The sequence below is a fragment of the Meriones unguiculatus genome, chromosome 19 (assembly GCF_030254825.1).
Source record: "Meriones unguiculatus strain TT.TT164.6M chromosome 19, Bangor_MerUng_6.1, whole genome shotgun sequence".
Classification (NCBI taxonomy): domain Eukaryota; kingdom Metazoa; phylum Chordata; class Mammalia; order Rodentia; family Muridae; genus Meriones; species Meriones unguiculatus.
The window spans coordinates 21,464,000-21,479,509 of record NC_083366.1 but is presented as its reverse complement, the minus strand read 5'-3'; the positions used below and the strand labels follow the sequence as shown (position 1 = coordinate 21,479,509).

Here is a 15,510-nt window from a genome sequence, read left to right as displayed (position 1 = left end):
GACACTTGGACGCACATGGACACACACACACACACTAAGATAAAACAACTTTAAAATCTCAAGGTGAAATTGTGGCAGCCTTTATTTTTTAAATAGTCCATATTTTTCTAGATAGTTCATCATAAAACAAACAAATATTATCTATGTAAATACGTTTCATTTGCTATAAAATTTCTTTTAAAGTAAAACATTTTACGTATATTTAAAATCTTTAGTGGTGGCACTAAAAATTCTGTGTTGTTGGTATAACTACAATGGATTTGTTTAGTGGGTTTTAAGGCTTTTATTTGGTTGCTGTTGTTGAGACAAGAGTCTTACTATGTAGGGTAGGCTGGCTTTGAACTGGTCATTCTCCTGTCTCAGCTTCCCAAGTGCTGGGAGTATGGGTGTGTAAGTAAGACACCAACTGAGAATTAGGTACATTGGGATTTTTATTTTACTTTGCTCCTTAAAATTGTTGCCAGGTCTAAGCTTGACTCTGATGCTCAGTGAGGAAGAAAGGCCTTTATTCCCATTGTAACACCACGAGTCTTTGTTACTAACCTATCAGGTGGAAACTTGACCTCTGTGAGCGCAAATAGTCCCTTCTGATGACTATTTTCATGGGAATTATCGTGGGGAAAGAAAGAAGACAGTGTAGAGGTGGAAAGGCTACCACACTCACGGAGGTGACTGACCAGCAGCAAAAAACTGAGGCAGAGAGAGAGGGGGGCGAGAAAGAAAACTAGAGGAAGGGATGAGTAGAGTCAAGAAGTGAGGAAAAAAAAAGAAAGAAAGAAGTGAGGAAGAAGCCTGGCAGAGAAAACAGGAAGACTGGGGATATGGAAAAACAAGATGGAAATTGAAGTGGAGGAGGGAAGGGGAAGGGAGGGAAGGGAAGGGGAGGGAAGAGGAGGGAAGGGAAGGGGAGGGAAGGAAAGGGGAGGGAAGGGGAGGGGAGGGGAGTGGAGGGGAGGGAAGGGAAGGGAAGGGGAGGGAAGGGAAGGGAAGGGAAGGGGAGGGAAGGGGAGGGGAGGGGAGGGGAGGGGGAGGGGAGGGAAGGGGAGAAAAGGGGAGGGAAGAGGAGGGAAGGGAAGGGGAGGGAAGGGGGAAAAGTGAGGGTTAGGGAAGGGAAGTTATATGAATACAGGTAGTGGGAGAAGGGGAGGGGATGGAATGGGAAGGAAAGAATGTTAGAAAGAGTAAAGCAAGCACAGGACTATGAGATAATGCCAGGGAATCTTCAGGGAAGTTCTAAGCTTTGCAATCACACTGTCAGGAGCAACTCTGCCTTGGCAAGTTGGCACCAAGGCTCCCAGGAAATGAAACCTGACCATGAGCCTGTCACAGGAGTAGCAAGCAATGAGAGTTTTGTCATTTGCCTTTCTGCTTATACATTTAGGATATTGGAACATTATTGTTACCCAGGAATTAATAATATTTCCCATAATCCTGCATACCAAAGTTTTCTTTTTTATAAACAGCCATGCATATGGGGCAAAAGATACAAGTAGGACTTTAGGATCCATAAAGAGCCTCTTGAGGTTATTCTGACTGCCAGTGACCCCCATGGTAACAATCTGTAAACCCTGCTCTTCCTGCCTCTGCTAAGATGTCATTCCTGGGGTCCGCCAGGTACCTGAACACCTCTGAGCTGAGGAAGAGGAGGCGGGAGAGAATGGTTTTCACATTTAGGAGGCCATCGCCTGCTCTTAAAGGAGAAGAAAAACAAACAAACAAACAAAACAAAACAAAACAAAAACAACAACAACAAGTGATGTTGCAAAATAAAAGGCTGACATATTTAATAGTCCGCCATCAGAAAGGTCTTTGTTGTGGTAAGAAATGGTCTTGTGAATTATCCAGGGCTCACCTTCTCCTTCCTTCTCACCTGGAAGGCAAAGTGCCTTGTTGTTCTTCCTTAGACATTTTCACCCTTGTGGCTCCCTAGTTGTAGCATTTCAGTTTTTAAACTTGGAGTTTTTGATCAAGAATGCTTTGTTTCTCTTTTCCCTGTAGGTCTGAGTACCTCCATAATCAGTGAATGGTGGCTTGTATATAGATAAAATAAAAAGAAGATGATATGTGCTAATTATAGCTTAGTTCTGCAATGAGCCAAACTGTAGGGGAAGGGAGGGGGTGGTCAGTCCTGAATACAGTCTTGTCTGGGCACTTGGAATTTACAACCATAGTTTAGACGTGTGCTCTGCAGCTGACATCCTAGAATTCCTCTTGCTAGAATCATCCACCAGCCAAATGGACATGCATGTTTGCTCTTTGATGGGGTGACAGAAATAATCTCATTAACTGGTGTTAAGAAAGAAGGGCTCCACATAGCTCAATCTGCTAGATTCAGTCAGAGTGAAGAGTCCTTGGCAAAAGAACCAGTCAAAAGAGCAATTCTATCTTCCTTTTACTCCAGGAGTGAGGTATAACATTGAAATATGGGGACAGGATATTTGACCTTGACCACACGCCATTGAGCTTTGACCTTAATTTGTTGAATCTTGACTTTGACCCTAAACTATTGAACCTTACCCTTGAATCTGACTGGCTGTGCACTTTTCTCATAAGTGAAAAATGGGCTGTGGTGGGGTGGAAGGGTAATAATGGAAGTGTACCACCTCAGGAAGGTGGCATGCATCTTCACGGGCACATAATGATGAGTACAGGGGCCATGATCTAGAGCCTATTGTTTTCCTCCATGATGCACAGACAACCTTGGGGCTATGCACAGGACCCACACTGACTCCTTTGCACTCACCATCACACTTGAGTCCTTGCCTCGCCAGCCCCCACAGCAGGGTACCACAATGCTCACAGAAGGTTGGACTCTTGTAGTTGTAGACTTTGAATCTGTGTGGCATGTCGATCTTGAATCTCTCCTTGTGGAACTGAAAGGCAGACAGAAGGCCTAGCTGCACAGGTGTCCCCAGGCCTCAAATCTCTGAGAGTCTCCTGGACACATGACTCACAGTGATTGGAATGAAAATATGCACAACATGAATCTTTTCCCCATCCTACTGCCTACCACCTTCCTGAGGAATCTGAAGAAGCCTGCAACTCTTCCAGGTGAGAGCCCATGTGCCATCTGCATGTGTCAAAGCATGTGCCAAGCACAAGGTGCCCACAGCTGATGTCTGAGGCATCTGTCTCGACAGATGGGGTGACCATGTCAGGAAGAGGGTTATATTCATACTTTTTTTTCAAATGGGAGATGGGTAAACATTCATTTGGTATTGCACAATGCCAATATTAACATTAGCTAAAAATCCAGGAACATTTGAATGTTGAGAGGAGGCCTAGCGGATTCAAGAATGACAGCTGGAGTCTCTTGGTCTGATGTTTGTGTATGCCAACTAAGTAACCGGGGTCAGTGAATGCCTGTAGCACAGTGGGTTAGAATTGAGAAGCACATGCAAATCACATAGTAGGACTTGAAGACTCAGTAAGGAAAAATAGTGTAAGATATTTTTATATTGATTATATATTGAAATATTAATACCCTTGGTTCAATTAGCTATGTGACTAAAATAAAATTCTATTTGCTTCTCCTTTATATAACTTTTTTTTTTTATTCTTGTGTTACCAAGGATTGAACCTAAGGCCTCTCTCCTGCTAGGCGAGTACACTGGCACTAAGCCATATTTCTACCTGTTTTATTCTATTTCCAGGAAGAGTCTTGCTCAGTTGCCCAGGCTGGCATTGAACTCACTTTGTAGCTCAAATAGGCCTTGAACTTGTAACGCCTCAGTGTCTTGAACTGCAGTCCTACAGTACAATACCCTGTTTGTTCCTTCTTTACTGTGGCCACTTGAAAGGTTGAAGTTACACACGTGACTCTCATTTTATTTCTACGGGACAGTACTATCCCAGGTTTGGGTGAATATCAGAACCTTGATGACAGTGTCCCCTTGAATGTGTAAGAAATAAAGACAACCCCATTTTCAACAGGGGTTTTCAGTAGCTATTGAGATTAACAGTGAGGCTGACAAGCCAATTCGCTGGGAAAGGTGAAGAGAGTAAATAAATGGAATCTAAATATGCCAATACCATGGTTTCTCGGCTGTTGATAGCTGATCCTGTGCACTTGGCTATCACTTTATCGATACACTTCTTGTGAATTGCTGCATTGCATTCTGAAAAGAAAAAAATTGCCATTTGTGATTTCTGGGGGTCAAGGGACAAATCAATGCAAAGACCGCTGAGGATACAAAGCACATGCTCAGTACTTACGTCGGCACTGGTAGCCTTGCTTGTTCAGCCCCCTGTAACAGAGCAATGCTTCGTTTAATCGCAGGTTCACATCAACACTAGCAGCAGAAACATTCTAGAGGTAAGTGAGATTGCAGATATGCCTAGAACCACAGAGCACTTTCTCAGACCAGTAGCCCATGCATATCCCTTGCCAAGAAGTTATTTTAAGTATATGTTGCTTTACTTAAAATTTTTATAATCAATTAAGTGATATTCATTTCCTCTTCATCTTTGTAATTTTGAGCAAACCTGTGCTTAACCACACTAGACCAAAATGTAGCGAAGCTCCTAGCAATAAATTCCTACATTCCTTGCTGAAAAGTCACTGTCTGTTTTAAAAGTCACCTCACTCACTCCCGGTTTATACACAGATGAGCACACTCGTGTGTAAAGTATCTTATTTCCTCATTCTGAGACGCTGCGAGTATCAGCCAGCTATAAAGCTCAGCCTAGAGACACATTCCTGAGCAGCGCTGCTGATTACAGACAAAGGAAACAAAGGAAGTCGACTGATTAGAGGAACAGCAGTTAATGAATGTTCACCCTAATTTGTTGGCTTGAGGATACCCCATGAAGGGGGAACTTGCGCACTGAAGATTCTGCAGGAGCCCCGGGGACCAGCGTCTCTTAGTGGGCACAGATGTTGAGCGCAGAAGCAAACATCATTTCGTTCCCACTCTACCGTAGCTTTTGCTAGGTGGTTACACTCATCTCTGAGGCTAAGACACCCAAGAGCTTCATTCCAGCCATTTGTTGCAGTGTGATAGTGCTGTCTGTGCAATCTGCAGCAATGCAGCAGTTGTGCTATTGGGGTGATGAAGATGTTATCTATAAAATTGTACAGCTTTGCTTATAATAACAATATACCCTCATCTGTTCCTTCCCTACTGCACCAGCAGCCTCTCATTTGGTCAAAAACAAAACTTTGTCAGGCCTTCTTATGGTTTGGATTCAAAATGCCCCAAAACTGTGTGCTAATGTTTTGGAAGCTGCCAGTGGTGATATTTGAACGGAAGCAGGACCTGGTCACTGGTAGTGTGACTCTGAAGAGAATGCTGGGACTCTGGGGTTTTCTTTTCCCTTCTCTTGCTTCCTGGATGCTTTAATGTGCCTTCAGCAGCTCTGCCTAGCCTCAACATCTTGCCTTGTCACAGGCCTAAAATAAAAGGGTAGGAAATCTTTTTTGAAGCTATTAGCCCAAATAAACCTATTTTTTTCTTTAAGGTTGATAATTTTGGGTATTTCAATAGTCAAGGAGAGCTAACTGACAGAAGGGTCTTTCTGCAGTGGGTCTCACTCTTCGAGAGCCATGTTATAAAAATCTTGTGTTGAACTTTTAACTTTTTAGATCACCGTGCTGGTAAGCCCACTGACCACCATTCTGTAGGACTCAGCCCTTCTCCCTCCCTCACAGTGGAGCACACGGTGCTTAGCAGTGAGAAAATGCATAACTCGAAGCTTGGGAGTAAAAATAGAGAGTTACTGTACCAGACAAATTCATGGCAGACAGAACAAAATGTAGGCTGAGGGAAAAAGGTGGCTGTGAACTCGTGACACTTGACATGGTGGACTTTAGCCTGTTTGATGGCTCCTCGGCGATGATGCAATGCAAAAAATCCTTCATTCTCAAATTCACTCATGTCCTTTGTGTCTGGAGAGAGAGAACAGGGGATGAGGTAAAGCAATATGATGGCCCCAGCTGGGCGGAGAGGGTGGGGACTTGAGGAGAAACTGAAGTGATGCATGCTGAGTAAATACACAGCCTTCCATGGGCCTCTGAAGGTGGGAATGCCACCAGCCTTCTGCTCTAAATCTGACAGTATGGAATCACCACGGGGGGTATTACTCAAGGATTATCTTGGTTGGTTGTTTACTTCTCTGAGCTCAGCTAGCCCTCTTTAGTGTTTAAAACCAGAATTCTGATATTTCAAGGTACCAAAGATTGGAGGGAGTTGCCCAGGCCTTTGCGTCAGGGCAAAGTACTTTCGGGAGAAGTTTAATGTCCTGGCTTCTGATGTCTACAGTGATCAAAGACACAAGCTCCAGCTAGAAAGTGCCAGAAAATTAATAGCTCAAAGTAAGTCTATGTAATCTTGTGTTATTTACACCAAACTGTCAAATTTAAATGTCTTCCATCAGCCCTGGGCTCATGGGTAGTCATTTTTTATATCTTATGCTCAGATGACAGTCTCCCAAAGGGTTGAAGGCATCAAAGATGACTGAAAGTGTCTACAATGCCAAGGCTGATGCTCAAGACCCACAAGGACCACATCCTTGTAGAGCAATGAACATTTCAGCAAATGGAATTAACGTGGCAAACAGTAAGGAAATAATGGAAACTATGACCTAACACTAAAGCAAGGATAGTCAATTTAATGATTGTAATGTTTAGCATCATAACTTATGAGTTTGGAGATTATTCGATCACTTGCTATCTTTTTTTTCAATCTACAAAAATAGAAATTTAAAATTAGTGCTCATCTTATTTCAAAAGCATAAACAGTTAAAAATATGGAACTCAATTGCTCCTGATATGGCTCAGCCGTGAGAGGTCTAATCACATACTTGAGGTAGGGGTTTCCACCAAGAAACCTTATTTTGACATTGTCAGTGGCTGGCTAGAAACACAGTAGACAGACAAATGCAGAGATTTTGTGCATGTAGAGGCCTTTCCCTAGGAACCCATCTGAGGTTTATGATACAGTTTAGGGATCACATCTTCCTTGCAGCCATTCCTGGGTTTATTCTACAGAAACCTCAAGCTTCTCGGTGCAGGGAATTCCCAATACTTTTCTCATAGTTCCTTGGATGGGCCATGATGCTTTGCCCACTACTTTTAGCATAGATTAATCAGATTAGTTACTTGGAATTACGATGGGAATAAACTAAGATTGGTGAGTGATAGACTGTCACCAAGTTAATAATTTTCTTCCTTAATTTATAGAATAACTATACAGATAAACCTGTAAGTTGCGACCCATATGTGTCAATTCTTAATAAAATCAGACATTGCTATTTTAGTTTAGATGAAATGAAATAGAGCAAACAAAAGTATAAAATACATGTAATCTCGATAAAAATGAATATTTGAGAGCCCTAATTGCTTTACTATAAACACATACATAAACCTCTATCATTTACATCTATGCCTATATCATTTATATATCCATGTATATAACCTTATGTACATTAGACTACATTAAACACATTAGAATAGTCCAGAAATGAATTTTTTCCTTGATCCCACCAGTGGCTTACTTTAGCCTCTAATCTTTTCAATCATTTTAATGATACACCTATGTAAGAGCACAGGCTGTCTTTAATTCTTTTGGTGTTGGCTGTGTTTCTTTCTGAAGTGCCTTCTTTGGCCATTTATTTTGTAGAAACAGCTTCAGATTTTTTATTTAATTGCATCTTTTGTTTAATTGACCTGTTTTCAGTTAATCAAACACTGATGTTTCCTGAAAATCTCTGAGGAAAGTTCTGTGCATTCTACAGAATTCCAAGGTAAATCCTGTTCATCGAATATCTACAGCTAAGGCAGAGAAGCATAAAGAACACACAGAGAGCAGCAGCCGGTCATAAAGACCAGGATGTGGTAGTGTAGACCCCGGTGGTTATGAGGGTCTGGGAAAACAAACTACTAAAGGAAACCAAATTGAGAAAGTTGAAAATTTAAGGGGAAATATTAGATTCCTACAGATGAGAAAGAAAAAAAAAAGACTCTTCCGCATTGACAAATCTCAAAGAAGTTGAAGGCTGAAAAACTAGGAGCTTGTTCAGAAACAAGTCTCAGAGAATGCCACATTAGCAGGTTAATCAAGATATAAGCAGACTTTTAGGGTTTAAGAATCAAGGGAGCTGGACCCATGCTTTGCCCCTAACTCAGAGACCATCTCCAACTGATATAACCACTAGCAAATAAAAACTTAGTTTCCTTCGAGGCAGTCTTATTAAGGAAACTCTTAAGGGCAGGCTGCATGCCTGGCACTAGATGGCCAAGAGAAAATGAACTCAGTGGCATCTCTTTGGAGGTTCCTGTCACATAATGTCATGTCAGGGCTCTCTTCCTCTTTTTTTTAAACTTATCTTACTATTTTTTAACTTTTATTTTAATACATATATATATAGGTATGCATTTTTCCCTTCTCTCTGTTTACTACACAGGGCCTTTGCAGCATATATTATGGATTCCACTTTCGTATATTTTTGTGGAATTCCTGAGTGTGTAGATGAGTAGGTCTGTTTTATGATCATTCTCTTGGGCTCTTTTTCTTCTGTTTGTTTGTTGTGTCCAAATGCAATGTGTTGGCTTTTGTCTCTTCTTACTATATTTTATTTTACTTTGTTTTACAGTCATCCCATAGGAGCTGGGTCTTTTTTTCTAGTGAGAGACAGAAAGGGGGTAGATCTAGATGAAAGAGGAGGATCTGGAAGGAGTAGAGGAAGGGGAAACCCTAATCAGTACATATATATGAAGGAAATCTATGCTCAATAAAGGGAAAAATGGGGGGAAATTAATGGTGCAATGAAGAAATAATGATTGGCATGTATAAGTAATACCTTCAAGAAATGCCAGGGACAGCTGGGACTAATCTCAGTTGGCAGGCTCCTTGACTTTCATGCACAAAGTCCTAGGTTAAATTCCCACTATAGCAAAACACCAGTACAGTAATGCCTGCTTCTGACCCTGTCCTAGCACTTGGGAGGCAGAGGCAGGAAGACGAAGAGTTGAAGGACATCCTTAACTATATAGAAGCATCATGAAAAGAGAAAAGAAATACCCAGAGAGGCAAAAAAGTTAATATGTGTAGTTTTCAAGGTAGAAATAGAAGGCTTAATATAGAATGTCTTAGAAATCAGGAGGAAACCACAGAGAAAAGGGAAAGTTGATGTTAAAGAGGAAGTGTATTGATGAGGCAGCACAGTCAGGGATGAAGCATGGGGTGAAAAAAAGAGGGACTTTCCCTGAGACAAAGGAACAGGAAGAGAAATCAGAAGGAAACAGCTGTATCCTATCTGTATCTGCACACAGGCGGAAGATGAAATTGTCACCAATTACACTGGGCCAGGGCCAACCTTCAAAATGGGAAGAAAGGTAAGACAACCCAAGAAACCAAAAACTAGGAGGTTGTTCGTTAGAAGGTAGACAGGCCTTTGGAACAGCTATTATATAAGGAATCAAAAGGAACTGACAACTACTGACTGTTCAGGGAAGCTCAAACAAACCATCTAATAATCATGTATTTCTTCTTCTATGCCTAACATAATCTAGTCATGAAGCTTAATAAGTAAGAGGTGGTCCAATCAGTGCTCCCCTGGGGCATACTAGAACAATGGAAAGGTACATGCCTTTACCCCTGGCCAGCAAAATCCTACCCACCCATTGAAGGCTTCAACTTATGAAAATCTAAATCCATTTGAAAGGAGAGAACCTGAACAGAAAACGCTGATGAAAGGGTTCCCTGTTAGAAAACAATCGCCTAGGCAAGTGTCTTACAAGGTTCAGCCGCAAAGGCGTGAGAGTTGTGGTAGAAGGGGCCAGCCTACATTTCAGACTAAAAGAAGAACTTGTCAGTGTTCAACTTGGTGCTTGCTCTGTTGGCATACAAGAGCTATGGGGTCATAGAGGATTTTACCCAGGTTCTAGAAAGCCACAGAGGTCTGATCGTCTCTGATAAGCTTGGATTCCCTGTAAGAAAGCCCCGGGAGGCCATTCCATGAAGCTATGATAATGGATACTAAGTTGGAATGGAGACTCCAGTTGTTGCAGATACCAGAATTGTGGGATGTCTGCCAAGGGCAGCAACAGGCATGGAATGGAAGCAGTTCAAAACAGGTTACATGCTCAGGCAACAGTCCTGGAGGGATACGACTACCCAAGCCTGTTGGAGTCCAGGTGTTGCCACTAAAAGCCTTAGATGCCAAACATAGAGCTTCACGGAAACATGATTTTGTACTTCCCATGCTGAGTTTAAGTCTTGTTATTTCTTTGCTATGTCCCTAAATCTCTTTTTGAATGAGAATGTTTAGTTTATGCCATTGAATATTGGAAATATACAACTTGCCATTTGATTTTACAGGGGCTCATAGCTAAGAGATGGATTTGATTCTCAGAAGAGATTTTGGACTTTCGGTTTTGAACAACTTTAGAACTATTAAGATTTAGGGGCCTCTTGGGGATGAGTTAAGTGCATTACAACATGGCTATGGTCATTTGGAGGGGAGGGGTAATGTTCTGGGTTAGAGGGATGCTTCGATCTTACATTAAAAAGAGGTGAGCTTGTGGCGCTTCACCATCAATGTTGCTAGGTTTAGACTCATGTAAGAGGCACGTCTCTGAGAATGCCCATGAAGGTGTTTCCCGAGAGGAGGAACTGGGGAGGGAAGACCCACACCAAATGTGGTCCATACTATCACAGTCTGGGATGCCAGACGGATAGAAAAAGAAGCAAGCAAGCGGAGCACCAGTGTTCAAGCTGAACACTAGCTAGCATTCATCTCTCTCTGCTCCCTGATGGAAGAAACAAGGTGATTAGCCCCCTTATGTGACAGTGCAAGATTCTGAGAATATTTCTTACATTTTAAGGGCAGAGCGCATTTTTTTTGCTGGACCTCACAGCCAGAGTCAACAATACACCTTGAGGTCACTTAAGACTGGTATCCTACTGTGCACTTTGTCTCTTTGTTTAACCTGACTTTAAGACAATAATGAAACAAATTTACTTACCTTGGATTTCCCACATAATCAACTTTTACAACCTAATCTAAAACATAGGTACTATTTAAAGTTACATTCTCTTCCTTGCCCCAGAGTAATGCTTGCATATCATTTGTTGAAAGCAGCTAATATAGAAGTTGAAAGCAACTTCCCAAAATCTATTATAAAGGTTGAAGGCAATCATTTATAGATATTGGTTGATAAATAATGACATTTTACTGTCTGGGTCAGTTGGCAGTAGGTGATTTAATCTCTCTTAAAAAAAAACAAACACACCTCTGTTAATGATTTCTGTAAAGTACCCCATTCCTTCCTCATGTGATGTTTTCTATGCTATTTAGTAAATATAGAGGCGGTCACACCACCGACAGACAGACACCACTCACACACACACAATACATATACACACAGCCACACAGCTCATTTAACACACACACACGTGCACACACACACACACACACACACACACACACACACACACACGAAGAGAGAGAGATCCACTGACAGCATTCGAGGCAGGCACAGATTTGGACACAGTCAACAGACAGTGGACAGAAGACAGAGGGAGTGTGAAGTAGAGAATTCAGATTTAGACCTGCTCTTGGTTAAACAACTCCAAGGGGAAGTGCTTTGTTTCTGTCCTTAATGTGACAGGGATACATTATTGGTGACTCAGGCATCCTCATCAATGAGTCAGAATCCTCACCACCTTGAGTTTCTGCTGCCTTGTTTTCCACACCACAGTGGATTTATCTCTTCAATTCTGAGCCCAAACAAACCCTTCCTTCCCTCACGTGCTGTTTTCAGAACAACAAGAGAAACAAAGCACAGAGCTACATTCATTTACAAACTTAGAAATTTAATAACCATGCCTTCATATTTCCAAATACCTGGTAAGTGTTCAAGTTTTCCCTGTTTGTCTCATAATGCTATTAGCATCTAGGCATATCAGGACTTATATATGTCAAATGCAAACAATGTAAATCTCTGAACTAAAACTCATTTCGTATTGGTACAGTTTGAATCAAAAAGTCCTGAGTCAAAGACTCCAAACTCCAAAATACTAAACATTTTTTTTGAGCATGGATAAAATCCACAACTAGATATATCTATACCACAAAGCATTGCCTCATGGACAAAGTTATTCAAAATACTGTATAACATCTTCAGGTTGGTGTGTAACACTTAATATAAAATATAAAAGGAATTTCTGTTCAGACTTGGATTCAAATCCCCACATAATATCCCATCCCTCACATAATTGAAAACAGGAGACCATCTGGTCTTAAGCATTTTTAGATAAGTGATATTGAACCCAAAGTGAAAATAATTTACTAAAAACAGTTTGTCATCAGTGAGTTCACATGCTTATTCTTTGGCTTAGGATTTTATAAGTAGTAACCTTTAATTCACAGAGGCAGTACTGCCTGGCTGTCACAGGCACCCAGGGTACAGTGCTTGTAAGCTGAACAAGCACCCAAGTTTATGCAGGACACAGAACTGAAACTCTTTAGCAATGCATTTTCTTATCCTTCCTTATTCCTAAGATGATGCGAGGTAACTGTAGGCCTTAGCATTTGATACTAGTTTTATAGAAGATATTTTCAGTTTCTTATTTTGTAGCCCAGTATAACGGAATGCTGGGTATAGAACACCATTTATAAATAGGCAATGTGAGTACACACAGCAAGGAAGAGCCTGTATTCACATTAAATTCCCAAACTAAAATAGAGAGGCTATGAAAGCACCAAGCATATGAATTTACACCATTTAAAAATCAGCTCTGAGCTGCGGAATGCTATGCCTTAAAGATGGAGCTGGTTTCCGCCTTCCACCTTCCCGATGGTGAGTGCTCTCTGTCACGAACAACTCCACATTTGGCTAAGGCCGAGGATCTGGCTTGCTTCCATGTATGTGGACCTATCTGCATTGCCCCCGTGGCACGCCTGGGTTGGCTACCCAGAGGCTATTTAAGCTGTGGGCTGGCTTTCCCCGGGGTCCGAGGATTGTTCAATGTTCCTGAATAAACTGCATTAAAAAAAAAAAAAAAAAAAAAAACCAAAAGAGGAAAAAAAAAAAAAATCAGCTCTGTAAATGTTTTATGTTTACATTTATACTATGCTCACGTGTTTATATTTGTTCTATGTTTGCCTGGCTGAGATAGTGGTTTTCAATTTCTGCCTGAGCACCATTGAGAATCTTAATAGAATTCTTTGCATTTTTCTTTTCTCCTAGTTTTTTTTTTTCCCTAGGATATTGCAGAAGCAAAATGAGGCTTATCTGTACAGGCCATGCCCTCCTCACCCCCAAACAGGAAGAAGAAATGTCACTTGCCACTCATTTCCAGAAAGTATCTTGCATTCATTAGCATTCGGCCTTGAGGTTTCAGCTCTAACTGGGTGAGAGAAGGAGAAAAATATCGTCAGAATGGGAAGCCAGCCCTGGCTCTAGGTCCTTCTAACTAGCTACTTGGATGATGGCAGATTATCATTAAAGAAAAGATCTCCATCCTTCTCCGCTCAACCTCCTCATCGTCATGTTCACTGTTATCAGAACTGTGCAGCTTCTGGGAGGCGGGCTGTACTTTTATGGAATGCCTTGGCAATTTATTCCTTCTACTTGAGGATCAAAATTGACAGAAGAAACACAATTGGGAAACAGAGTCTGCTTTCCTCCAGGGAGCTTACCTGAAGAGCATAAGAGCATAGCCCCAGATATTAATCATGGCAGAAGTATCCAAGACTTGCTCACATGGAGGAAAGTAGGTATTACGTAGTAACAATAAGTCCTGCTCTGAGGGGGGCCTTCTCTTGCTTTCTGTGTGGGCTGCGCATCCAGGAAGATCAGGATATATTCCATAAAGTGTATGGAATATATATAGAATATATGGAATATATTCCATTCTTTTTCTACCACAGCATTTGTAAACATACTAAAGGAAAGTTTTAATAGGTGATTCTTGTAAATTTTATATATTATATAAAATTTTGAATATTATATACATTCTATTATATATGCATATGTGAATAATTAAATTATCTGGTTATATATTTTAGAATAAGTATATGCATAGTTTCTACATAGTCTATATATTATTATAATTATATAAGTACTGCATGTACATTATATATATAAAAGTATTATGTAGAAGATACCAGAGCAAAGTGTCATTTTAAAGGGCTTATGCAGGATACAAGATCCCACGTAATGTGACATATACAGGAGTAAAAAATGACAGATCCCTTTGGAGATATATACATGAATATATAAATATATATACATTTGTGTGTATGTATATAAGTATATATACATATGTATGCACATATATATGCTAATATGGAAACCCCACCTACTATGCCATTAGTGAAGTAAATAAACTAAATAAGAAATGACTCAAAGGTGACTCAAAGTTGACCATTATAGCACTGGTTGCCTTGAAAAAAAGAGAGCAATAACAGGAAATGTTTTGTTGAACCCAGAATTTAAATTGAAATCATTGAGAAGCCATTTCTTGGCTACTTGACCTTGTGCAAATCACTGTCTTCAGAGAACTCTAAAAACCTGACAGCACCCTGCCATCAGAGTTTTATGATGTAATAAAGCTATGTTTTTGGAATAACTATAAATTCTCACACAAACTTAAACAGATTAATGTAAAGAGAAGTGCTTTAGACCATAAGAATGGACACCATCATTTTGTAATTTCTGGTATAGTTAAAATGGAGGTAAAAACAGAACAAGAAGGCGGGGGCTTGGGGAACATTTTAAAAGGAAACTGTGAAATCTACTCACCACAGCATTACTGATACTCAACGTAGTGATGATGGAAAAAATTAAATCAGGAAGCTACTGGAAAGTCATGTTTAATAGAGGGCCAAGGAGTTGGGGAGTAACTGGAGAAAACCTTACAGATTCTTGCAACCCTGAGAAAAACAAAGGAACTCCCAGGTGCCTTTACAGCGAGGTCGGACATGAAAGGCAAATTTGAGAAAATCTTTTTTGCTAAAGGAATCCATTTTAAGACAGCTGGTATATGTAGATATCTCTAAAAGGATCTGTCATGTTTACTCCCTGTACATGTCACATTACATGGGATCCTGAATCCTGCATAAGTCCTTTAGAACGACACTTTCCTCTGGCATTGTCTACCTAATTCTTTTTATAACATATATATGTGTGTATGTATATACTTGGTACTTATATAATTATAGAATATATAAATACGATGCATATATTTATTGTAAAATATATGCTATATTTTAATTACTTATTATTATTTATTACAATTTATTCACTTTGTATCCAGCTGTGGCCCCCTCCCTCATCTCCTCCAAATCCCACCCTCCCTCCCTCTTCTCCCCCTATGCCCCTCCCCTAGTCCACTGATAAAAGAGGTCCTCCTCCCCTATGACTCTAGCCTATCAGGTCTCATCAGGACTGGCTGCATTGTCTTCCTCTGTTGTGCCATCCAGGGGGAGGTGATCAAAGGGCCTGCCACTGAGTTCATACCAGAGACAGTCCCTGCTCCCCTTACTAGGGACCCCACTTGGAGA

General features: G+C 40.7%; 1 protein-coding gene across 2 annotated transcripts in view; it reads right to left on the bottom strand.

Annotated features, from left to right (window-relative positions):
- Window positions 1-15,510, bottom strand: part of Prkcq (protein kinase C theta) — a 128,926-nt gene that overhangs the window by 52,481 nt on the left and 60,935 nt on the right. For both annotated transcript variants that reach the window (XM_060372298.1, XM_060372299.1), the window contains exons 4-8: window positions 13,292-13,352; window positions 5,725-5,887; window positions 4,216-4,247; window positions 4,033-4,118; window positions 2,744-2,873 (exon numbers count right to left, since the gene is read on the bottom strand). In XM_060372298.1, the coding sequence (XP_060228281.1) occupies window positions 2,744-2,873; window positions 4,033-4,118; window positions 4,216-4,247; window positions 5,725-5,887; window positions 13,292-13,352 (472 nt within the window). The remainder of the gene's footprint in view (window positions 1-2,743; window positions 2,874-4,032; window positions 4,119-4,215; window positions 4,248-5,724; window positions 5,888-13,291; window positions 13,353-15,510) is intronic.